Here is a 23,728-nt window from a genome sequence, read left to right as displayed (position 1 = left end):
GGGGCCATCCCCCTCAACAATTCAGGAGAGGCATCCCTTCCTCTCTGAAGGGCTCAGTCCCTCCTGTCTTATGATCTGTGATACTTGTCACTTTTATAACTAATCTTATTTTCTTCTTGTTCACGTTGAGATGGTTAATGTTATGTGTCAACTTGGCTCGGCTATGATCCTCAGTGGTTTGGCAGACATTATGTAATCACCTTGCATTTTGTGATCTGATGTGAGCAGCCAATTTATTGAAAGGGGAGTTTCCTTGGGGATGTGACCTGCCTCCACCATGTAAATGGATGTTCTGGCAAAGCTCCCTCTCTCTCTCCATCCTGCCCTCTTCTCATCAAGCGACCTCTGATTGTTGGGATGTAAGCCTGCAGAAGTCTTACCTGCAGATTCAGCCTGCTACTTCACTTTCAGATTTTGAATTTGCCAACCCCTGAAACCCCATGAGCCAGCAGAGGCCTTCAGCCTGATGCCTGACCTGAAGATTTGGGGTTCATCGGCCCTTGTAACTACGTGAGCCAGTAGAGGTCATCAGCCTGTTGCCTGACACATGGATTTGGGACTTGCCAGCTCCCACAATTGCATGAACCATTTCCTTGAAGTAAACTTCTCTCTCTCTCTACATTTATATATACTTCATTGGTTTTGCTCTTCTGAAGATCCCAGACTAAGACACACACAGAGCCCAGATTTTTCCAAGATGGTCTTGATTTTGTACATTCTGGCCCTTCGTAAGACTACGAAATGGAAAGTGTTTCCAGATGTCTGGTTTTCCTGGGAGGGCATTTGAGACCAGCCCCAGCAGGGCCCAGGGGCCTGTCTGTGAAGCAGGCTCTGTAGAAGCTGAGTGCAGAGTTGCAGGGCTGTAGGATGCAGAGTGGCCACCAAAACTATAACTAATGCCATGGAAAGCTGAAACGTAGACCCAAGCTGACATACAGTGGCTGACAGTGGGTTAGAAAGCCACCTGAAGTCAATCCTTAGCAAAAGGGACAGGGTATAAATCATGACTAAATAATCTGGTTTGGAGGCAGGGCCTACTGCTGACAAAGGCTAAGGACAGCCACAGTACAGCAAGAGGGGATGGGAGTCACGTGAGCTGGAGCCCAGAAGTGTGCATCGTTAACCCAGAGAGCCACAGGACGGCTGTATGCCCTGTACTCTGTGATAATCACTGTCAGAAAGCAGAGATCAGAGGGACAACCACAGAGTGTCACCACAGAGTCACACGTAAGTCTGCTCGGCCAAAATGTCCCTGGTGAGAGGCCTCAGGGACTAGGCTAAGTTCATTCTCTTGGATACACTTTTAGAATTCCTACCAATGTTGCACAGTAGTTGAAACTCCCAGCCCTGCAGGGAGCACGTCCTGGGTATGAAATCTGCTCTGCCACTGCCAGCAAACGACTGAAGGAAACATAAACTCATTCAGATCCAGTTCGTGGGGTGGTGCTGGGAAGACCCCCTACCTCGAGCCCACTTCGTAGGCTGTGAGAAGTAGGAGACATTGAACAGAAAGCACCTGGTGCAGGGCCTAGACATTGGCCACCCCAGCGACCTTCCCAGGTGTCTCCTTACCTGCTGCTTTCAGTGCAACCCGCAGCTCGTAGGAGGACATGGTGCCAGACTTGTCTGCATCGAACTGAAGGAACAGGCTCTGCAGGAAGGAGAGCAGAGGCACTGAGACCGCCTTCAGTGGCAGGCAGGGTGCCTGGAAGGGTTCGGCTTTCCTATCACTAACGGGGTATTGCCCATAGGGGCCAGAGGGGAGGAGTTGGTGAGGTGCCCAAAAGATGTCGGTCTTTTTTGTTTTTTGTTTTTTCATTGGTGGGAAGGTCTGTGGTACTCCCTTAAGTATCAGAATTTTATCATAATGTCTTCCCTCTCCCCTTTCTGAATACAAATCCTCTTGCCCGCAGCACCGTGGCCTTTTAAAATCTGCTACTGTTCTAGGCTGTGGCTGCCTCCCTGTGGTCCAGCACTGAACATGGTTACTTACAGTCCACTTCTTCAGTCTGTCCCAGAACACTTTGAATTCATCAAATTCTAGTTTTCCGTTGCCATTGGTCTGTGTCCACATGGTTAAGGAAGACATGAGCAGCATTTCAATAAAGGATCCTCATGGGACCTCAGATCTGGGGACTTTAGGGGGAGCGGTACAATGAACTGAGAACTCTTTGGGCCAGCATATCGTTGTTGTTGTTGTTGCTAGCTGTCTTGGAGTTAACCCTGACTCCTGGTGGCCCTATGCACAACAGGATTGGACCATTGTGATCCATAGGTTTTTCACTGGCCGATTTTCCGAAGCAGATTGCCAAACCTTTCTTCCTGGTCCACCACAGCCTGGAAGCTCTGCTGAAGCCTGTTCAGCATCATAGCAATGCGCAAGCCTCCACTGACAGATGGGTGGTGGCTGCATGTGGGGTACATTGACGGGGAATCAAACCTAAGTCTCTAGCATAAAAGGGAAGAATTCTACCACTGAGCCACCTCTGGCATTACAAAACAAAACCAAACCTGTTGCTATCAAGTCAATTCTGACCCATAGCGACCAGGGCTCCACCACTGGCACAGGTGACTCAAAATCAGGTCCCTGATAGGGGTAGTGGTGGTTTTAATTCTTAACCATGAATATTTGAAGAAGGGAAATGGCAGGAGTGGAACGGAGGTGAGGTTGGAAGGGTCTCAAAAACTCAGAACTCTTCATTGCCTTGGATGGGGCCCCAAAGTGGCAAGAAGATCCCAAGTCCCTTAAAAACACTTCCCCACTGAATGGTCCTGTGTCTTGATTCTGCCCCAATTCTAGCACCAGAGCTCTCTGTCTTTGGTTCTTCACGGAGAAGACTACTTTACTGGTTAAGGATGTGGCATTTTAGGAAAGTCTGCGCCATAGGAAAATACTCTCCTGTCCACAGAGCCCAGCATTAACGTGCACTTCTGCCCAAGTATTTGGAAGGATACGTCCATCAGAGAAATGATGTTTTTACAGGAAATCAGGCTCAGCTTCTTGAACTTGATGTCCTTTTCTGAAATCACACATGAAAGCAGAAACAGTTGGCCTCTAAGGTGACCCCCACGTCCCAGTCTACTGTTCTGAGGGTCAGACCCCACCCTGTACTGCTGGTGGGGCGCTGACATGGCCTTCTGGGAGGGAAAAAATCACAAAATGTGGGAAAAGCCTTAAAAATGTGACTATTCTTTCATCCACCTATTCTAGTTTTAAGAATCCCAAGCAATCAGGCACACGAAGAATCTAAAATGAGGATTTTTATCATTAGATAACTTATAATGGTAAAAATTAGAAATGATATCAGTGACCAGTGGGATGGCATGGCCAGGAAATTCTTATGTCCACATAATGCCGTATCATGGAATTCCTGGGGAATCATATTTTTAAAGCATATTTAGTAACCCAGGGAAATGCTCACAAAAGTTAAGCTTAAAAGGCAGGGTTTAAAATTGCTGGAGAAATGGAAACTGTCATACACTGTCCGTGGCAAAGTAAGATGGTGCATGTGCTTTGGAAAACAGTCCGGTGGTTCCTCAAAAGGCTAACCATGGAAATACCATACGACCCAGCGATTCTCCTCGTAGGTATATACCCAAGAGAAACAAAAATACAAGTCCACACAAATACTTGAACATAATTGTTCACAGCAGGATTATTCATAATAGTGCAAAATGGAAACAACCCAAGTGTCCATCCATCAATCAGTAAAATGTAATATATCCATACAATGGCGTACTACTCAGCAATAAAGAGAAATAAAGCTCTGATACATGCTACGACATGGATGAACCTTGAAAACATTATGTTGAGTGGAAGAAGCCAGTCACGAAGGACCACATATTGTATGATTCCATTTTTTATGAAATAGACAAATTAAACAACTCTAAAGAGACAGAAAGTAGATTAGTGGTTGCCTAGTGCTGGGGTGGGGGTGACTGCCCCCCACAGTTGGGTTTTTTGGAAGGGTGATAAAATGTTCTAAAATTGATTGTGGTGATAGTAGCACAACTCTGCAAACATACTAAAAGCCACTGAATTGTACATTTTAAATTGGTGAATTTTATGGTAAATGATTTATATCTCAAAGCTATTATCTAAGAAAGAAAATTGTGTCTATACTTTAATACCGTGTGTGCGTGCATGTGTGTGTGTGTGGAAGCACACAGTCACACATGTACATGTTAATGGTGGTTTACCTATGAGTGGTGAGGTTATTGGTGGTTTTTATATTTGTCCTTAGGCTTTTCTGCATTTCTCACAAATTTCCTACAATGAAGCTGTATGATTTTTGTAACCAGGAAATAAACAATGAATGCCTAAAGTCTACCTAAAAGTCAGCCCTGGAAAGCAGATCTGAGCTCTGAGGGCCAGGAGACCTGGTGGAGCTGAGGGGGACACAGGCAGCAGACCTGTCACACAGGTACCAGACGGGCAGGTACTTACTCTTTTGCAGTACAGCATTTAACACGTATTCAAGCTCCTCTGCTGTCACCTCCATGTCCTGTGGAAGTGGAGACAATGGCTTTCTGTGGCCCTCAGCACTGTAGCTGTTAGAGTTTCTGCCAGGTCTGAACTTCACTGAGCTTGGGGGACAGGCGGGCCCTCAGGGCTGCTGAGGCAGATGTACCCACCTTTGCGTAGCCAAGGGCACAAGGCAATGCTCCCCTAACCTCCCCAGGGAAGGGTCGCTTGTTGGATGCGTCTTACAGGAGAGGAAGTTTGGGCAAACTGGTTTAAGTCTCCAAGTTTCTGCCCAGTACAATCATCCAGACAGCTTTGAACACTCTTGTGCCTGGGGCCCACTCCACAGACCATTTCCTCTGGAATACCAGGAGCGTTGCTCCTTGATTATTTTTAAAGCATCGAGGGGTGAATTTCAAAACATTTGCTCACCCTTGTCAGACTCTCAGGCCCACCCCAGACCTTCCAAAGCTGAATCTGCATTTTAACAGGACTCCAGATACTTCCAGGTACTTAGTATGACAGTTTGAGTAATACTAACTTAGCACTGGTGGTGCAGTGGTTAAGTGCTCGGCTGCTAACTGGAGGATTGGCAGTCCCATCAGCCACTCCACAGGAGAAAGATGTAGCGGTCTGTTTCCATAAAGATTTACAGCCTTGAAAACCCTATGGGGCAGTTCTACTCTATCCTCTGGGGTCTTTATGAGTCAGAATTTACCCAACAGCAGAGGGTAAAGGGTAGCACTGACTTAGAGATCATTGTGTCCAAGGTTTTAAACTAGCTGTGTGAAACAGAATCACCTGGGGAGTCATGTTAAAGCTCGCCTGCCCAGGTCCTGCCCCTAAAGATCCTGTGGCCTAGGGAATGGGCATTTTGAACAGTCAGCCCTGAGAAGTGCTGAAGCCACCCCAACCCCTATTTCACAGGAGGGAAGAGAGATGGAGTTCCAAGTTGAAAGTCATCTAGAACCAGTTCTCCACTCACCCACTGCTGTCAAGTCGATTCTGACTCATAACGACCCTATAGGACAGGGTAGAACTGCCCCATGGGGTTTCCAAGGCTGTAAATTTTTAGAGAAGCACAATTCCACATCTTTCTGCCGTGGAGCTGCTGGTGAGTTCGAACCGCCAACCTTATTTTCGTTAGCAGCCCAGCACTTTAACTGAACTCCACTCTAGAGGGACACTTTCCCCCTTAAATAAAGGTTAAGTGAATCTCCTGCAACATTCCCCTTTCCCTTTCCAAACTCTGGATCTCCATTTCCTACAACCTCTGACCCTCCCCCAGTGGGCCTCCCCAGCTCATCAGAGCCCTTCCCTGCTGGGTCTGACTCGGTCCTCTCCTATCACTGCGTTTCTGCCCTGCCCAGAGCTGCAGGAAGAGCGGGCTATGTTTCCTGGTCCCCACTCCTCTACCCCAAACTGTTGAGACTCATCCCCCAGGTTTAGGTATCGCCCCCTTCAGATAGCTTCTTCTATAACTCAGAGCTCCATCCAGGGGAGACACAGGAAGCTAATGGAGTCATCAGCCCCTGAGATGAGTTAGTTATCAGGCTAATTTTATATGCGGCAGCCAACGGCTAGACTCCCAGGGAGCACAGATGGGCAGTGTCTGGGAGGGAAGCTTCCACCACAGATCTCGCAGGGAGCTGAGCCACAGGGAGGGTGGCAAGTTCTGGTCAGTGGCAAAGGGCAGGAGGCAGAGGACAGGCTTGCCCTCCTTCTCTATTGCCAGTGGCTGGCCCTGGGCTGTCTTTGTTAGTGCTGCAGTTGGGGCTGCCAAACCTGGGATGCTCCTTTGGTGCTGACAGATGAAAACATACTGCACCTGGGGAGTCCCTCTCAGGTAAAGTGCTTGCAATTTAATGGTGGCCTCCCTGAAAAATACCACCTTCGCACAGATCAGGGGTAGCGTCCTGATGGTAGGATTTCTGGACAGAGTTCCAAGGGGCAGCCTCCTCAAGGCTTTCTCCAGCCTCCAACAAAAAGTTTCTGGGCATGTGTTGTGCTTCTTTGGTTTCTTTCACCCCATCAACAGGGGCAGACTGGTGTCAGAGACCTTTCGGACAGGCTGTTTTTTGGGCCTCTCAAATGACAATGGGCGCTCTTACTTTGCAAGCAGACCCACTGTGCTTTGGCAAGGTGGTGCTGTTAGACAGCATTCACACATTCATCACTGGGGAAGCAGGCCCCTCAGGCCCAATTAGAGATGAAGCCGGGTGGGCTGGGAGGATTTGGGCAAGCAAGGGGGCTGTGGAGGGTGTACCCGTACCTCTCCTGCGATGTGCTCAAACATGGCGCGAAATTGTTGCTCCTCCTCTGTCTCCTGGCTAGGTGAGGTTGGCTTCGGAGGCTAAAACACAACCAAAGGAACATGCCCCCAAAAAGAAACTTGCTAAGAAATAGCAGGAAACGGTGCTGTCCCTAAGTGAGAAGTCACAATTCTTCCCCCAGACCCTCCCCACCCCAAGCCATATGTCACCCTCTTTATGCAGTGGTCTCTCCCTGTAGCATTAGGAATGACAGTCTCAATTGCTTGGGAGGCCTCTTCAGCATGAGAGAGCCGGGAAGGACTTTGTCTGACTCACTGAGCCCCCCTTGCCTTACAGATGAGGCTAACTTTAGCAGACTAGATCCAAAAGAATGTCTTTTAAAAAGCTGCATAGGAAATGGTCTAAAGAGAAGAAAGAGGGAAAGTAACTCTGAGACTAAGTTAGGGTCTTGGCCATGGGGTTGTCATTGCTCCCTGTGCTTTCTCTATCTTGATACTCACTATCCTTGGGTGTAGTTACTTGTTTCATTATCTGTGCTAATAGATAGTAAAATCTCTGAGGGCAAGAGCCTGTGCCTAAAAAAAAAAAAAAAACAAAACCCATTGCCATCAAGTTGATTCCAACTCATGCTGATCCCACAGGACAGAGTGGAACTGCCCTGTAGAGTTTCTACGGAGCTCCTGGTAGATCTGAACTGCTGACCTTTCGGTTGGCAGCTGTAGCTCTTAACCTCTACACCACCAGGGTTTCGTACGCGGAGAAAGCTCAGGAAATGCTTGTTTGTTTCTTTTGGCCCATAAATAAACTGCAACCCCGAGAGGGCAGCAAGGAGGCACAAGTGCCCTCCTAAAACTCCATCGCTGCTGATCTTGAAGCAGTAAGGCTTTTCCTGCTACACCTAGCAGCTCTTGAAAGTCTTACAGCCCTTTTAACCATATAAAATCTCACACACACACACACATACACAGTATAGGAGGAGTAATGTTTTCCTCTGAATCCACAGAAAAGAATCTACCTGCCTCTCCTGTTTTTTTTTTTTAATCTATCATTTTTCTTAAATATGTTTTGTAAATATTTCATTCCCTTTGGAAGCAGCAGAAATGGAAGGAGTTGGTAGCACAGAGAAAGATCACGCCAAACAGCTTTATACTAAGCACCTGCCTCGTTCCCATGCTGGGCCCTGCGGGATATGAGGCTTAAGGGCACAAGTCTTGTTCTCCAGGAGGTTGGAATCACAGATTTACCTGAGAGCAAACAGCCACTCCCCGAACTTCAGAGTTTCAAATGATACTGGCTACAAGTCGGACTCGACTCAACAGCAATGGGTTTGGGTTTTGGTTGGTTGGTTAAAAGGAAGGCTTCCAGGACTCTCTGCTGAATCCCATCTCTGAAAGCAACTCCAGGAGACTCACCTTAGGAAGTTCAATGTCTACGCGTTCATCCATATCCCTGTGGGGGCAGAAAACACACAGACTCAATTGTGGGCTAACTTTCTAACTGGAGTCTGCAGAGCCCAAGGGCCTAGGTGTACTGGGAGTTTCTGCCCCACTGATGCCTTCTCCTTCAGTGACATCTGCATTTCAAAGGGCCTGTAGATCCCACCATTGACCCTTGCTCAGATCCCGCACAGAAGGCACCAAGAGGGTGGCCTGTGTGGCCTTCACCCAAGGAGGATTTACAAATTCTGGACTTCCAGGAGAAAAGAAGGTAAGCCAGCGGTCACGCCCTAGTCTCTGATGAACGTTAACAAGGGGAATTTGTGATGTGCTTTGTGGAATTGCAGAGCCACCGAGGACCCATGAGCAGCGCAGTTTCATTACATGCATACTTACTCCCATAAGCTCTGCAACCCTAAAGCAGGTACACAGTACTTGGAGACCATTCAGCCTACTAAGGGTTAGTCATTCATGGGGGGATTTTAAAAGGTTACAGAGCGAGGTGAGTCAGAACAACAAAAAAAACTAAATAAATAAAAGTAAAAAACCAAAAACTACCCCTGAAAGCTGCAACGTGTACCCCCTCAAGGCTTCCCATAGATGTGAATTCCTTACTCCACTTGGGATTTGTGTTTGTACACTTAGGTTTGGGGCAAAGAAGAAAAATACTGTTTATTTTGCTGCCCACATATGTAAGGGAACTTATACTGAGGTGGCAGTAAGATGACAGGAGGAGCAGTCTTCAGCTTTGGTCAAAGCAAAAAACATTCAGAAGAATGCAGTCTTATAGATTAAAATCTAAAGCCCTCCCAGAGAAAAACTAATAAAAACTCAAAGGGAATATAAATACATGAGCATTAAGATCGAGTCCCGCCACCCATCTGTCAGTTTGTCATACTGTGGTGGCTTGCATGTTGCTGTAATGCTGGAAGCTATGCTACCAGTATTTCAGGCTCACCCATGATGGACAGGTTTCAGCAGAGCTTCCAGACTAAGACAGACTAGGAAGAAAGGCCTGGAGATCTACTTCTGAAAATTAACCAACGGAAACCCTGTGGATCACAAAGGAACGTAGTCTGATACAGTGCTGGAAGATGAGCCAGCCCCCTAGGCTGGAAGGCATTCAAAATACACAGTGGCAGCAACAATGGACTCCAGCATACCAACGATCACGAAGATAATGCAGGACCGGGCAACATTTCATTCTGTTGTACATGGGATGGCCGTGCGTCAGAGCTGACTTGACTGTAATAGCAATGACGAGACTGAACCAGGATAGTCTGCCTTTTCCTTCTCATCCACTGAGCCACAAAGCATAACTGTTTCAGAATTTTCTTTTGTTTGGGGCCCTCTCATGAAAACCAAACCAATAGAGGCAGCTCGGTGTGGATGGATCTTCTGTTCCTGAGTTATAGAGCTGATTCTTATGCTTAATATCTGAGCAGACTAAAGGCTCTCAGTCAGGGTATGGAGTCAGCTTTGCCATGTACAAGCCACCTATACAGGCCAGGGGCTCTGACCTCATCCCACTAAGACGATGGACACTATGATGCATAGGATAGGTATAGACCAGCTTTTTGCTCTTGCCACTCACAAGAGATGGCAAACCACATGGCTCTTGTATGGTGTTTTTGTGTGCAATTCATGCTTTTCTGAGAAACTCGTCCTCAGCTTGTACTAGTATCTGTGGGAAGGCTGGGGAAAAATTCTCCAGTAGAGTTTGAAAAAATTAAAGGCTTTACTCCTTTGATTTAGTACTAAAGAAAGAACCATGCCTTTTTGATCATCCTGTGAAATCCAACCAGATTGTAATTTGAAGCATTCTCAGTGGACACCACCAATCCAATTCTACCCACAAAATAAAAGGCAGAAACTATAGCAGACAATGTATTCGCAACTGTCTCTCTCTTGTTAATGGTCCTTCACTGGGGACGTATCTAGCTTACATGCAGCATGCATAGATTTTGCCATTCTCTGGGATTCCTAGAATGTCTCCATTGAAAACATAAAGGGACTCCTGTATCTTGACCATTTTTTTCTCTGTCACAGAGCAACCAACAGTGGCTAGGCAGTAATGGGAAATCATTTCCATAGAAGGAACTGATACAAAATAATTTTGCAAAGGCACTGTGACGGAGAGATGGCAGAAAGTTGTATAGGCAAAATGGCAGGCAGATCTGTCCACATTTGTTTAGCCTGGAGCTGAAAGAGCATGCAACCCTTGAAACCTGCAATACCCACCCCCTTCACTGTGCACGGAAATAAGTCTAACAACCCTAAATATGGCTCCCACCCAGGAAACTTCATGGTAATAGGGCCTGAAAAACAAAGTGCTCCACCTGAGCACCCAGTAAGCATGATTCTGGGAGGGATGGAGGGAGGGAAGGAGAGGGAGAGGCAGAGCCAACGTGGAAATGTATACCACTTTGCAAATGGGTGAAGAAACCGTCCGGGCTTGCTGTGCAGCTAGACAGTGGACAAGGAAAGAAGAGGGACACAGTGCCCACACCTTGGTGGCTTCTCTGTGAATGAACGACTACATGAAAAGGGGTTCCCAAACCTAGTACTCACTGAGTCATGGCTTTCTTCTCTGAAAAGATTCTCAGGCAGAAATCAGCTTCCTGGTGTGGTTCAAAAGTGCTGGGAATCAGGATGTACTCCCCCGGGGGCAGCTGGAATCTGTCAGAGACTTCTCTCAGGTTGATGAATGTTTTGCTTCTGGCCTGTGAGGCATGGTACTTGAAGAAGTCTTTGTTCAGATGTTCGTCTTTGCCAGGACTCTGCAGTAAAAAAGCAAGAGGGTGGTTCACCCTAGGAAGGGTCACTGGTCTTGGCTTTTGGACATAGTTTGGGGACTAGTCATTGAGACTCAGGAGTGTGGCAGAAGAGGAATGGAGAATTTAAACTTGGATGGTGGATTGTGAAGAGCGGTTTGGCTCCTACATACTTGGTAAATGGCGTAGCCTATGGTGAGCACATTGGCTCCAAATCTCTTGAGTTTCCTTCGATCTTTCTGCATCAGGGCTACAAGGAAAGTGCACTCCTCCTGCCCTTCATCTCTCTCAGTCAGAGACAACTTTATCTGCGGATTGGTCCAGAAGGTATCTGCCATTTGAAAGATATGAATTCATGAAGGACAATCTCTTTCTCACACACATACAATCACTACCTCCTCCCAAACTTGAGAAAATCTCTTTTTTCTGTGAGAATGCAATCTGTTTTGCCTTTACTTTCCCTCTGTCTTCTCTTTAGACCATTTCCTATGCAGCTTTTTAAAAGACATTCTTTTGGATCTAGTCTGCTAAAGTTTGCTACATCCTGGTTTCTTCCACTTGGCATTTCAAATGAGAGTGTAGTGGGCTTGTACTTGTCCCCTCAGCATCCAATCCATCCCACTGTTTAATGATTATACAATCTGAGTAGGGTTGACCTCACTTGCACCTCCAGGGGTGAACTCTGATTGGTCTGTGCTAACCCTCCTTGGCACAGAGAATTGGAACAAAGCCAGTCAGCCCATATCATTCCCCAGGGCCATATTGTTTCAAGAAATTTCTAATTAGAGGGAAGTTGAAGACTTTGATGATCTCTGTACATGAGAATGAGGGATCAGGTAGCCCTGCATGCTGCTGGCAGCCCTTCTGTGATTATAAAGAAAGCCACCCTGAGGAAACAACACTGGAAAGAGAGCAGACCACAGAATTACAAACAAATGGAGCCAGAGACCTGATAGAACTGTGCGTAAAGCCCACCTACTTCTCCTCTGAACTTTTCAATTATGTAGTCCAACAAATCCTCTTTATTGATAAACTGGTGTGAGTTATAGTTTCTACTACTTATAATGGTAAATAACCCAAGTGATAAAACAGGAAGTTTTCCTAAGCAATTCTCATCTGACTTCCTATCATATCTCCACTTTTCCCAGTCATCCCTAAAATCATACTCTCTCATTCCATAGTTCTGGCTTTCTCTATGGTCCTGGTCCCGGTTCTACTGTGTTGCAATCCCTTTGACGTCCCTGGTTGGACTGGACAGTTGTGAATGGCAGAGACAGGGAGAGCAGAATACCAACCCAGGAAATTGCGGCAGCCCCCAGCAGTGGAACCCCGAACCCAGCTTCCTTGATGGATCGTCACTTCCCATTTGTGGATTGTATCATCCTCTAGGGCATCAGGAGTGAGGTTGCAAATCTCCACTTTATCAAAATGGGCCTTGAAATCCTTAAATGCCATCCTGCAACAAAGCGGAGTGGAACAACATATGGGAGGGTGACAGTGATGACATGATTTGTTCATTTAATCATCCAGCAGATATTTATCGAGTGTCTGCTCCTGCCCTCATGGAACTTACATTCCAGTGTGGGGACACAGAAAATACACACACACACACACACAAAAGTAAAAATAGAAGTTGACTGTATATGATCAGTGCTACAGAGAAAAATAAAGCAGGACAAAAAGATGGAAGGTAGGGGTGGGATGCTATTTTACATAGGAGGCAAGGGAAAGGTTTTCCAATAGGGTGAGTTTTGTGGAGACCTAAAGCACAAAGGACTAGGCAAACAGCTATCTGGCGGAAGAAGGCTCCAGCCAGGTGGGCAGTAAGGTCTTGAGACTGATATGCTGTGCGTGTGATGTGCTCAAGGAACCACACGCAGGCCAGTGATATGATCAGTAAAAGATATGATTCAAAGGCAACGGTGGCTCAGGTCACGTAGGGTCATGGAGGTCATCTGCAAGATTTTTGGCTTTGACTTGGAGAAGATGGAGAGCCACCAAAACGTGGGAAAGAGAAGTAACATGATCCATCTGTCTACGGTGTTGAGAATAGACTTTGTGGGGCAAAGGTAGAAGCAGAGAGACCAGCTTTGAAGTTCCTGCAGTAGTTCAGGTGAGAGATGAGTGTGGCTCACGTCAGGCTGTTATCAGGGGAGAGGGAGAGAGCGGTCAGATTTTAGACATATTCTGAAGTTATATCCCATAGGATTTGATGACAGATTGGATGTGGGGGAGGAAAGAATGGAAGGAATCAAGGATGATTCCAAGATGTTTGGTTTGAACAAACGGAAGGATAGCGATGAGGAAGGCTGTGGGTGGAGCAGTTTGGGAAAGCTGCTCAAGAGTTCAGTTTTGGGCATGCTAGGTTGAGATGTCAATTAGATATTCAGGAGGGGATGTTGAGTAGGTACTAGAATATATGAATTTGGAATTCCGGGGAAAAGAGCTGAAGGTATAAACCTGGAAGTTATCTGTGTAAAAACAGTATTTAAAGCCACGAGACTGGATGAGCTTACCTAAAGAGTGAGTGTAGGTGGTGAGAAGGGGAGGTCCAAGGACTGAGGTCCACAAAACTTCAAAGTTAAAAAGTTAAGGGGATGAGGAAGACCCAGGAAAAGACATTAAGAAGGAATCCTCATATAGGATGGGAACCATGAGAGTGTAAGATCCCCTAGGGCCCAGGGAACACAGTGCCAACCATGTCAAATGCTGTGGACAGACCAAGATGAGAAACTTTAGCAAAGTGAATGTCAGGGGTGACACTAGCAAAAGCAGTCTCAGTGGAATATGGGGAAAAGCCTCAGTGTTGAGGAGAGCAAGGAGAAAAGGTGTTGGCAAGTTTTGCTGTAGAGGAGAGCACAGAAATGGATTGGTGGCTGAAGTGGCCAAGAAAGGATTTTTCCTTTGAGATTGGGAGAAATCATAGCATTTGTATGTTAATGTGAATGATTTAATAGAAAAGGGAACTTTCATAAATCAAGGGAAAGAGAGAATTCCAGGAAACTGAATCACAGGAAGCTGAAACTGGAAGGAGACTGACTGGAAAGGGCTTATCCATCAGATCCTTGAAGGAGAGGCTGGAGTCAGAGAGTGCTGATGAGCTTCCCATGGTGCCTTGCTTGAGCAGTCTCAGATCCAGGTGTGAGGTATAGCTCCTTTCAAAGCAGCAGGTAAGTGTCTGTGGGCAGGGCTATGAATCACCCAAAAGGGCCCCCTCCTTGGCTGGGTGTCCCACTCTGTGGATTTCCTCGTTTCCTCTGTTCTATTCCTCCCTTTGCCAGACCTTCCACTAGCCTGACCTCAGATGGCCACTCGATCCTTTGCTCTTCCTCAGGCTCATATTCCACAACTCCTACGATGATAGCAATTCCTGAGGCTCAGCTTTCCAATTCCTGTAAGTGTGAATCTAGATGTCACCTGAAGCCTCACCGTACTCAAAGTTCAAGGTAAATTTGTCTCTAATTTCCAATTAAACAGTTGGTGAATCTCTCAAGTACCCTGCATGGTTTCTATAAGTGTCTTGGGACTTAGGCCCTCATGGTTCCTGAGGCAGAGATGGCTAGTGGGTCACTAGGATCCATTCACTAGAATGGGGCCAGCGATTACATCCCAGTTTTCATCTAAGGGTGGCCACGTGACTAGCTGTGCCCCATGGATGTAAGCAGTGATGTGTGTTACTTCTGGGTCAAGTCTTTCAGGAAGTAGGGTGTCTTCTCCAATCTTTCCTTTTTTTTTTTTTTGCCTTCTGCCAGCTATATGCAGATGACCATGTGACCCTAGGGGACAATGGAGCCACAGAGTGGAAGGAGCTTGGGTCCCCTGAATCGCTGCACAGAGAGACCCACACAGAATAGGAACATCTTCCTTGGACTCTTACAGCCAGTAAGAAACAAACTTTATTGTGTTTGAGCCTTTGTACATTTTGGGTCTATTACTTATAGCAGCTAGCATTACCCTAAGTCATTGGTACCTTAGAGTACAGAGCTTCCATAATAGATTTCTAAAATATGTGAAATCAGCTTAGCAGTTGAGCAGAAGCCACAAAAAAAATAGTGAAGCTGAAAAAGAGATATCTACATTATGTTATGCAGTGACAAAATATTGGGTAATTTTTACTGTACAAATTTGGAAGATAGAACAAATGCCTACTAAGGTTGTACTCAAGGGGAAAAGTAAAAAACACCTAGAATATTAGTGTGTACTAGTTTTTACTTGTTGTCTTTAACAAAGTGTTACAAGAAAGAGATGAACTCAAGCAAGGATTGACTGCTTTGGGAGCTTGAAAGGAAATTGAACTAGAAACCAGAAATTTGTGGTCTTGCAGAGCTGGAAGAGGCAACTGCCTCTGGATTCCAAATTGTAAGAAATAAGATAGAAAAAAAAGCTTCCGGAGACAAGGGCCCACTAAGAATCTTCAGCTAAACGAAGAGATTCAGCCCCATGGAAAGACCAGAATAGAAATGTTTCTTCCCCATTTAGTTCCATTCTTTTCAGGGCTTTGAATCGGTTTGTTCAGGTTAGAACCACCACCCCCTCCCTTAGAATTTGCATTTCTAACAAGTTCCTAGGAAGTTATACGTAAGAATCACTTGGGGATCTTGTGACAATGCAGATTCTGAGTCAGTATTTCTGGGGTGGAAATGCAAATTCTCAGCAGGGAACTTGTTAGAAATGCAAATTTTCAGCAGGGTTTGGAACAAACAAACCAGTTTGAAGCCCTGATTAATTTAGATGCTCTCAAGGTAGCACCTGCAAAGGTCCCTGTCATCCAGTTGGGCATGGAGGGAGTAGACACAGTGAGCAGCAGAGCTACGTGTTCTCAAAGTCACTTGGAGACGAATAGCTCAGAGGTGAGCTGCTGTGCTGGGACCAGAGGTTCTTCTCCACACCCACTCTTTTCTGGCTTGCACTAATTCTCTTGGGACTCATACAAACACAGAGACGGGGTGAGTCCCCTCAAAGCATGACTGAAGTTAAATTTCCTGCCAACCTGGGAGGATATAAGGGGCTTGAGACAGATGTGTTTGATCTAAAAAAAAAAAAAAGGCCGCGGGGCACATTAAAGTTGAAAAGAGAGACAAGCACGGTACCAGAATTCTCCATCATCGAGAGCAGTGTGACTGAGGTGCTTCTGCTCAGCCGGGCCAACAGATTGCCACTCAGGAGAACTGCAAGTGAACAAAGTCAGCATTTAGGGAGAGGATCGTAAACAGTATCCCAAACAACCCTGGGTGGAGCCCCTCACCCGGAGTCCAAGGCATGTGTTTGTTCTGTACAAAACAGTCTGCTCAGTGACTATTCTCTGGAATGTGCAAGGCATGTACAGACTAGTTGGCCCCTAGTACTCAAGTACAAGGGCTGGTCAGAAAGCCCATCTCCGAGTCAGCTATTCAGTGCTGAGGAAAAACCTCAGAGAACTGTTTGGACCTCCCACACACAATGTCACCACGAGTGTGGAACATCAGCAGAGTAGTAGAAAGAGCACCACTGGAAGCCGTCAGTTGGCTGACTTTGGTTCTTTGTTACCAACTTGCTCTTTGATTGGGGGCAAACCAAGCGACTTCTTAGTTTATAAGCTGTCACTTTGAAAAGTGGTCATAATACCTTAGATTTGCCCATGCTCTGCATTTTAGGTACAAAGTAGCTTTACGTGTGTGACTTAATTATGAACTCAGTTCATAGTTCTATGAAGCAGATGTGCCCACTCCACAGTTGGGGACATTCAGACAGATGAGGTGACATGTCCACTGTACAGATGAGGACACTCAGACAGGCCAGAAGACATGCCCACTGGACAGACAAAGACAGCCCAGACAAAGACAGTCAGACAGGCTAGGTGACATGTCCACTCCACAGACAAGGACATCCAGACAAACCAGGTGACATGCACACTCCACAGATGAGGACACTCAAGACAAGCCAGGCAATATGTCTACTCCACAGACAAGGATATCCAAACAGGCCAGGTGACACGCCCACTCTACAGATGAGGACACTCAGGCAAATGAGGTAACATGCTCATAGGGAAAAGCTAGTGAGGGGCCATCAGTTGTCCCTCAAGCTCGGCAGTTTGGACTCCAACTTCACTGGGTTCTCTACTACCCCACAGATGCCCACAGAGTTCAAATTAAGTAATCACTACTTTCATGTTATAGAGTCCCTGGGTGGTGCAAATGGTTAAGCATTCGACTATTAACTGAAAGGTTGGAGGTTTGAATCCTCCCAAAGGTGCCTCAGAAGAATGGCCTGGTGACCTACTTCTGAAAAATCATTCACTGGAAAACCCTACGGAGCACATTTCTACTCTGACACATATGGGGTCACCATGAGTCGGAAACGACTCGACAGCAACTGGTACGGTTTACTATCATGTTATAATTGAGGTGCTACTTCTACATCCTATAGATCCCAAATTAACCCGAGAGAAGGAACAGGAGGTTCAGGCAAAGGACTCAGGAGGACATACCTCCAGGTCACTGGTGCCAGAGTGGGAAGAGTAAAATTAAAAGCCCTGATTTTCTAAGTGGCTCACATGAAGACCCTCCACCCAGGAGGCTAAGCAGTGTCCCTAACTGTTCTCACGGCCCAGGCAGTATGGCCAGGGTGAGGGGTCAGCATGGGGACCTGCTCTCACCACTTCCAGGTGCTGAGTGTGAGGGGAAGACGAGCTTGCTTCCAGTAAAAATGCACTTTCTTTATTTCTACCTCTGTGTATTACCCAGGAGAAGGAAAACACAATCCTTTTTCTTGTATATATTGCTTTGTTTAAACAGGGGAACACTACAAGTCTTATTAGCGTATGAAGCAGCCTCCTTAATTTTGGCCAAGCTTTTCTCTACTTTGATGCTGGTCTCCGTGTCAGTGCCCTTGGTTCTGAGCAGGCAGATAACAGGCAGTGGGAGACAGGTGATGGGACAAGAGCAGGGACAAGGAGGACAAGCAGGCTCCACCCCAGTGCTGGAGTCTGGTTAATAAAGCCCTAACAAACACATGGTGAGTGACCTGGTTGTTTTGTCTGAACAGAGGGCAATGCTAGCTCAGTTTTACTGCATCCTAGACTCTCATTCTAGACTTCCGGGCTCCCCAGAGCTTCATGAGCCAGGGGTGGGGCAGGGAAGGACTTCTGGGAGCCCAAGACAGCAGAGAGCCTACCCAAGGAAGGAAGGAGTGGAGGAGAGACAGCTCAGGGTAGGTGCTGTCACAGGCACACTTAAATGTCCCCAGGGTCCTAGTCACAGGGTGAACCACACCTTCTACACAGAGGTAGAGATGAAAAAGTCCATTCTTCCTGGGAACAAGAGACCAGGAGGGGACACACAGGAAAAGCAGACCTTTTCTTATAATTGGGGGCCACATAAGTAAAGGCCCTGTAATAGGACAAATTTCCTGCTCCACTTCCCCTATTTCTCTACTGGGCTACTGGGCCTCTGGCCAATTGTCAGTGACCATCAGAGAGAACCTTATTGTGACCTGCTCGTCAAGTGTTTCAAGAATTCCCACGTCCAAAATACTCATTGCCACATACCTACTCAACCCCAAACACACTCTCACAAACACACCCATGCTTACACACATACCCACTCACGTGCACACATGCACACATGTACACACACGCGCACATAACGCACGTATACTGCTGACTGGAGCTACTCACGATTTAATAGGTGACAAAACCTTCCACAATCACAGATAAGGCGTAACCCATTAAATATCCCTATGGGATGTGACATAAACACAACTATATGAAAAGTTAAAGGGCGCTTACAAGAGCCTTGCTTGAGAATCCAGTTTGACTGAAAGGGGAGCCCTGAGGGCTGAAAGGGGGGAAGTAAGGCCCACCCAGAGACGGGACAGATCTGACTAAGAGCCAGGGGAGAACTGCAGACAGACCGCTCCTCCTTCACCTGTTTGCACACAGCCAGCCCCAGCCCCCACGCCCAGGGAGCAGGAGAGATGGGGCAGGGGTACTGACTTGTCGCTCCATGCCCCGTTCCACTCGACCTGGCCCCAAGGATTCCGGACTCTGATGAGCTCGATGTTTTTGCCTTGGAAGCGGACCTGGAAGGGCAGGGCATCAGAGAGATGTAAACTAATGGCCGCAGCAGAGGCTGGGCTATGCTCCCACACATTCCCCAGGGCGGTCTTCGGAGGGGAAGCTTCAGCCAGGACTGGCTTTATCATGAGTCTCTTGGATAAAACCCTGCAGCCTCTATAACCCCACTTAATCCCCTCAGAGGCAAAAGAAAAGGCATTTAAAAACTCATCAATTCTTAATCAGGCCTTGGAATCTTCTAATTCTTATTGAACACAACTATGAGCATTACAAATGATTTTATATTAATTACCCAGGATGCTTATGCTGCTCTGGGAAATAGTATTGAATTGTAATTAACGAGAACTTAACCCACATGAATCTTCAAACAAATGAGGTTTTTCTCTAGACTGGAATCTCCCTGGAGGCAGGGACAAAGCCTTGTTTATCTCAGCATCTAGCACATGAATGGTAAAAAATACCTTCAAAAATGTTTGTGGCACTATTCCCGAATTTTCTTCACCCTTAGCATCCTGCTCACAGATGAATGATCAGAATTTAAATACATGTTGGCGATTTAAACAACAACAAGCCAAGATCGTTTCTACAGCTTGATTAATTCCAACGTTCTCCCCTTTCAAAAGGTCTCACGGGGTCCCTGGGTGGTAGGAACGGTTAATGCGCTCAGGTTGGAGGTTCAAGTCCACCCAGAGGTTCCTCAGAAGGAAGCCCTCGGGACCTGCTCCTGAAAAATCAGCCACTGAAAACCCTACGGCTGCACGTGGAATTGCCACGCGTTGGAGTCGACAGCAACTGGTTCAGGTGTCATATGTGGTCATTGCTGTTCAAAAAGAAACCCTGAAACATGCAGGGCCCTGGCCAGGAAAGGGCCAGCATGTGTTTAATGCTATGGCCTGGGGCAGGAAAGATGATCAAAACATTTTAGAAAGGCTTTGGCAGAAAGACAGCAGAACTTTCAGTTGGTCAGAACACTTTATCCTTCATGAGTTTGGCCTAAATTGTATTTTTGATTTGTACAAATAGTTCAGGTCATATAACCACTCCAGAGTCCCAGATGGGGTTTGCAGTTCACCATTTAAGAGTGTCATGGATTTGAGATGTTGAGAAAAGGTAAGTGTCTTGTAGGTGAAGAGAAAGTAAGAGCAATTGAACAGAGACGATGGAAAGCTTCTGTTGTTACTTAGAGAAAACCACATGCATGCCCCAGAGAGCGGTCAGCAAAGCTTGCATGATCAGGGGAGGAAGAACTGCAACCTTCAACATAAACCCCTTTGCTCATAAGCTCCAATGAGGGGGAAGGACAAGGCCCTCCCTTCTTTATCCGGCACTCCCCCCTCATTGGTTGTGCGTTCCTCAATATATGGGCAGCAGCAGCAGACCAAAGGGCCTGCACCCTCGCCAAATGCCGCACGGGTTTGTGACTTGCCTGTGAGAGGCACGAAGGGGGCAGACAGGCCCTGGCTTCGCTGACTTTTCTGAGAAGGCAGCCCTTGGCCCCTAGTTTTTCTCTTTCATCTCCTCCTCCCCCTTCTCTTTGGTGCTGTGTGGCTCTAGGTGCCCCAGAGATTAGCTCCAGCCTGGATAACAGCTGCAGAGAATGGGGCTCATGTAGAGTTGGAGGAAAAAGAAAAGAAAAAGGACCAGGCTCCCCTGCCTCTCAAAAGTTTGGTGCTGGATGTTTTGTTGTTTTGGATCCCAGCCTGCCTCCCTAAGACAAGACGTTCTCTGACAATGCTGTTTCAACGCTGATGCATTAAATAGGTACGAAGGACTAGTGTTATTGTGCCCATAGCTGGTCCTGTCAACAGGAGTGCTCATCACCTACCTGGTCAATCCCTGTGACAGTGTAGGCATGACCTTTAATAAGACCAAAAGGCGTTCGGGCTTCTGACTCTGCAGCGCTTCTGGTCTAAACATGAAAAGAGCAACACTGAACACATCGTCCAAGTCAAGTGGATGTGTTTGGTGGGTTTACCCTGGTAGGTCCGCTCTGTGCCTGGCCCCAACCCACTCCCGCAGCCCCTTGGTCTGCTCCTCCCATGCGGGCCATGAGTGTAGAGCACAGAACATGTCTAAATGGGAAGCCCTGAAGTGATCAGTAGGGAGATACAGAAAGCCCCGCTCCCCCCAGGCTGTGGAGACCCTCATTCTCAGTTCCAACCCCCAAAAAAGCTGACTTTTTCTTTTTGCCCTCAACCAGAACAATATGACCACCAGCATCACCTAGCATGAGAGAAAAGAAACGGTCCCATATATGGAAGAGATTATAGGAAGTGTGTAACAATATTACACGCATCTCTATGTCACAAATTTGAAAATGCAGAGGAAATGGATGTTTTGTTAGCAAAGAATAAATTCCTGAAATGAATCCAAGAAGAAGTAGAAAACTTGAATAGATTTAAAAAAAACAGATGAGCTGCAATTATATGTATATGTGGGTATGCACAAAAATTAGAAATAATACTGACACATTTCTATCTACTGATATATTTTTACACTACATACTAAGTGAAAAAAAAAACAAGTTTTAGAAAAGTGCATAGTATGATTTCATTTTAGTGAAAATAAACCAACCCACCCCTATACATGTATTTATGCGCTTGTGCATGCTTGTATAGGCAAGGAGAAAGATGTGAAGGGATATGTACCAGGCAGTTGTGGGTGAGGTTAAAAGAAATAAACATTGATAACTCCACCCCACCACACACACAGAGTTGTGCCCCTCCTTCTGTGTGGCCAGGGCACCTTCTCAGACCTCTGGTTCTAGCACAGTGCCCGGAATGTAGAGCTTGGCAAGTGAGGGAGTGATGACAGACTTACCTCAATGGAGCAGCCCACCAGAGAGCCCCTCTTCAAGGCCTTCTCTAGAATCGCATAGAAGTTCTCTGGAGCCCCTTTAGTTTCGAAAGTCTCTGCTACACCCCCGGTGAAATCTTCCATGGCCTCAACGGCGCTTCCCCCCTTCAGAGCCTCATAGCTCCCATTGAGCCTGTGAGGGCAGCAAGAAAGCAAGGAGACTGCTGCAGAACAAGAGACACCACCAGGGGGTGCCCCTCAGTCATCAGGGAAAGAGTGAATACAGAATGTTTCCCTGTTTTAAACCAGAACCAGATGTGACCCGGCTGGGAGGTATGGCAGATGAGAAGCAGGAATTGAGCCTTGAGGAAACTCTGAGGGAGGCAGTATGATGTGGTTGTGAAGAGCACAGGCTCTGGTTCAAACCCCAGTTCCACCATTACAGCTATGTGACCTTGGGCTGAGTTGCTTGCTGCATGCCTCAGTTTCCTATTTTAAGATGGGGATAACAATGTACTCTTCCTTCTAGGACTGCTGTGGTTTACATAAGTGTGTCTCTCTGTATAATTTCAGTTGGAGTGGGGCCTGACCGTGAAGGTGTTAACTATATGTAGACTGAGAGAGACAAAGTCCCTTTCTCTTCCCAGATGTTTAGACCATCACAGTGTTTAATTGGAATGTCTGGAGAACCAAGTGTTCTGTCAGTACATCCAAAATTTCCCTCTCAGCTCTTCTTCTGTCATCTGTTTCCTAGGCTAGATTAGTAATGCAGAGAGAGATGACCAAGGAACGGACAAATCTAGGCCCATGACAGGAAAACTGTTCAGATGGCTCCTTTTCTACTTCCAGCTCTAAGGGAGCCTTAATGAGGTGGGCCCACTGTGCCTCACTGGTAAGCTCTGAGCCTTGGTCTCCTTCCCCTGATTTCCCTGGCCTTCCCTCCATAGAAGACCCATGAAGAGTTCTCTTGGGAGTGGAAACCAGGCTTCCTGACACAGGGGGCTTTCTTGCTCAGGGGCAACAGCACTCACTTGGCATAGGCCTTTTCCAGCAAGGCACTCCAGAACTCGTTGTGGTCCGCAGAGTGGAGGAAAACCAAGCGGTCCTTGAAGGTGGGCAGTCGGTCATCAACCACCACATCCAGCCATTCGCTGTGCTGCCAGAACTGTGCACAGGATTGGAATAGAAATTGGGGGTGAGTCACACCTGAGGTCTGGGCCCCATTTGTAATTGTTGACCACATTTCTTTTTTTTGGCGGGGGGGCCCTGACCAAACTGCCCTTACAGTCTTGAGGAAAATCCCATATAAGTTCTTCAGTGGGTAGAACTGTGTTCCCCCAAAAGATACGGTCAAATCCTAACCCCCAATACCTGTGAATGTGACCTTATTTGGAAAAGGGTCTTTGCAGATGTAATTAATTAAGATGAGGTCATACTGGATTAGAGAAAGCCCTAATTCAATGATTGGTGTCCTTATGAGAAAAGGGAAATTTGGACACAGAGATATAGACACAGAGGAAAGACAGCCATGTGAAGACGGAGGCAGACTGGAGCAACGCTTCTACAAACGAAGGAACCCCAAGGATTGCAAGCAGCCTCCAAAAACTGGAAGAGACAAGGAAAGATTCTTCTCCCAGATCCTTCAGAGAGGGTATGGCCCTACCAACACCTTGATTTTAGACGTCAGAATACATGAGAGAATACATTTCCATTGTTTTAAGCCACCTGGGTTGTGGCAATTTGTTACACTGATCACAAGAAACAAATACAGTTCCACGATGGGGCCACTTAACTTTCACCCACTAAGCCATGTGTGGTACATCCACTTGTCATTGACACTGGCCCAAAGACTCAGTTTCAGGACACTTTAAAATGCCCCCAATTAGCTTTGTTCCTTTTTTTCTTTCTTGTTTTTTGGGTGTGTGTGTATG

At 46.6% G+C, this 23,728-nt stretch overlaps 1 protein-coding gene across 3 annotated transcripts in view; it reads right to left on the bottom strand.

The window, feature by feature from the left end:
* Positions 1 to 23,728, bottom strand: part of CAPN9 (calpain 9) — a 51,310-nt gene that overhangs the window by 10,762 nt on the left and 16,820 nt on the right. For 2 of the 3 annotated variants that reach the window (XM_003410893.3, XM_064276634.1), the window contains 14 exons: positions 22,829 to 22,962; positions 21,822 to 21,990; positions 20,827 to 20,910; positions 18,921 to 19,006; positions 16,039 to 16,116; positions 12,244 to 12,404; positions 11,122 to 11,279; positions 10,746 to 10,954; positions 8,151 to 8,187; positions 6,738 to 6,818; positions 4,448 to 4,505; positions 2,956 to 3,020; positions 1,994 to 2,062; positions 1,573 to 1,651 (listed from right to left, as the gene is read on the bottom strand). In XM_003410893.3, coding sequence (XP_003410941.2) covers positions 1,573 to 1,651; positions 1,994 to 2,062; positions 2,956 to 3,020; positions 4,448 to 4,505; positions 6,738 to 6,818; positions 8,151 to 8,187; positions 10,746 to 10,954; positions 11,122 to 11,279; positions 12,244 to 12,404; positions 16,039 to 16,116; positions 18,921 to 19,006; positions 20,827 to 20,910; positions 21,822 to 21,990; positions 22,829 to 22,962 — 1,468 coding nt within the window. The remainder of the gene's footprint in view (positions 1 to 1,572; positions 1,652 to 1,993; positions 2,063 to 2,955; positions 3,021 to 4,447; positions 4,506 to 6,737; positions 6,819 to 8,150; positions 8,188 to 10,745; positions 10,955 to 11,121; positions 11,280 to 12,243; positions 12,405 to 16,038; positions 16,117 to 18,920; positions 19,007 to 20,826; positions 20,911 to 21,821; positions 21,991 to 22,828; positions 22,963 to 23,728) is intronic. The other variant, XM_064276633.1, reaches the window with a different exon arrangement.

The sequence above is a fragment of the Loxodonta africana genome, chromosome 25 (genome assembly GCF_030014295.1).
Source record: "Loxodonta africana isolate mLoxAfr1 chromosome 25, mLoxAfr1.hap2, whole genome shotgun sequence".
NCBI classification, from domain to species: domain Eukaryota; kingdom Metazoa; phylum Chordata; class Mammalia; order Proboscidea; family Elephantidae; genus Loxodonta; species Loxodonta africana.
This window is presented reverse-complemented; position numbering and strand designations above follow the sequence as displayed.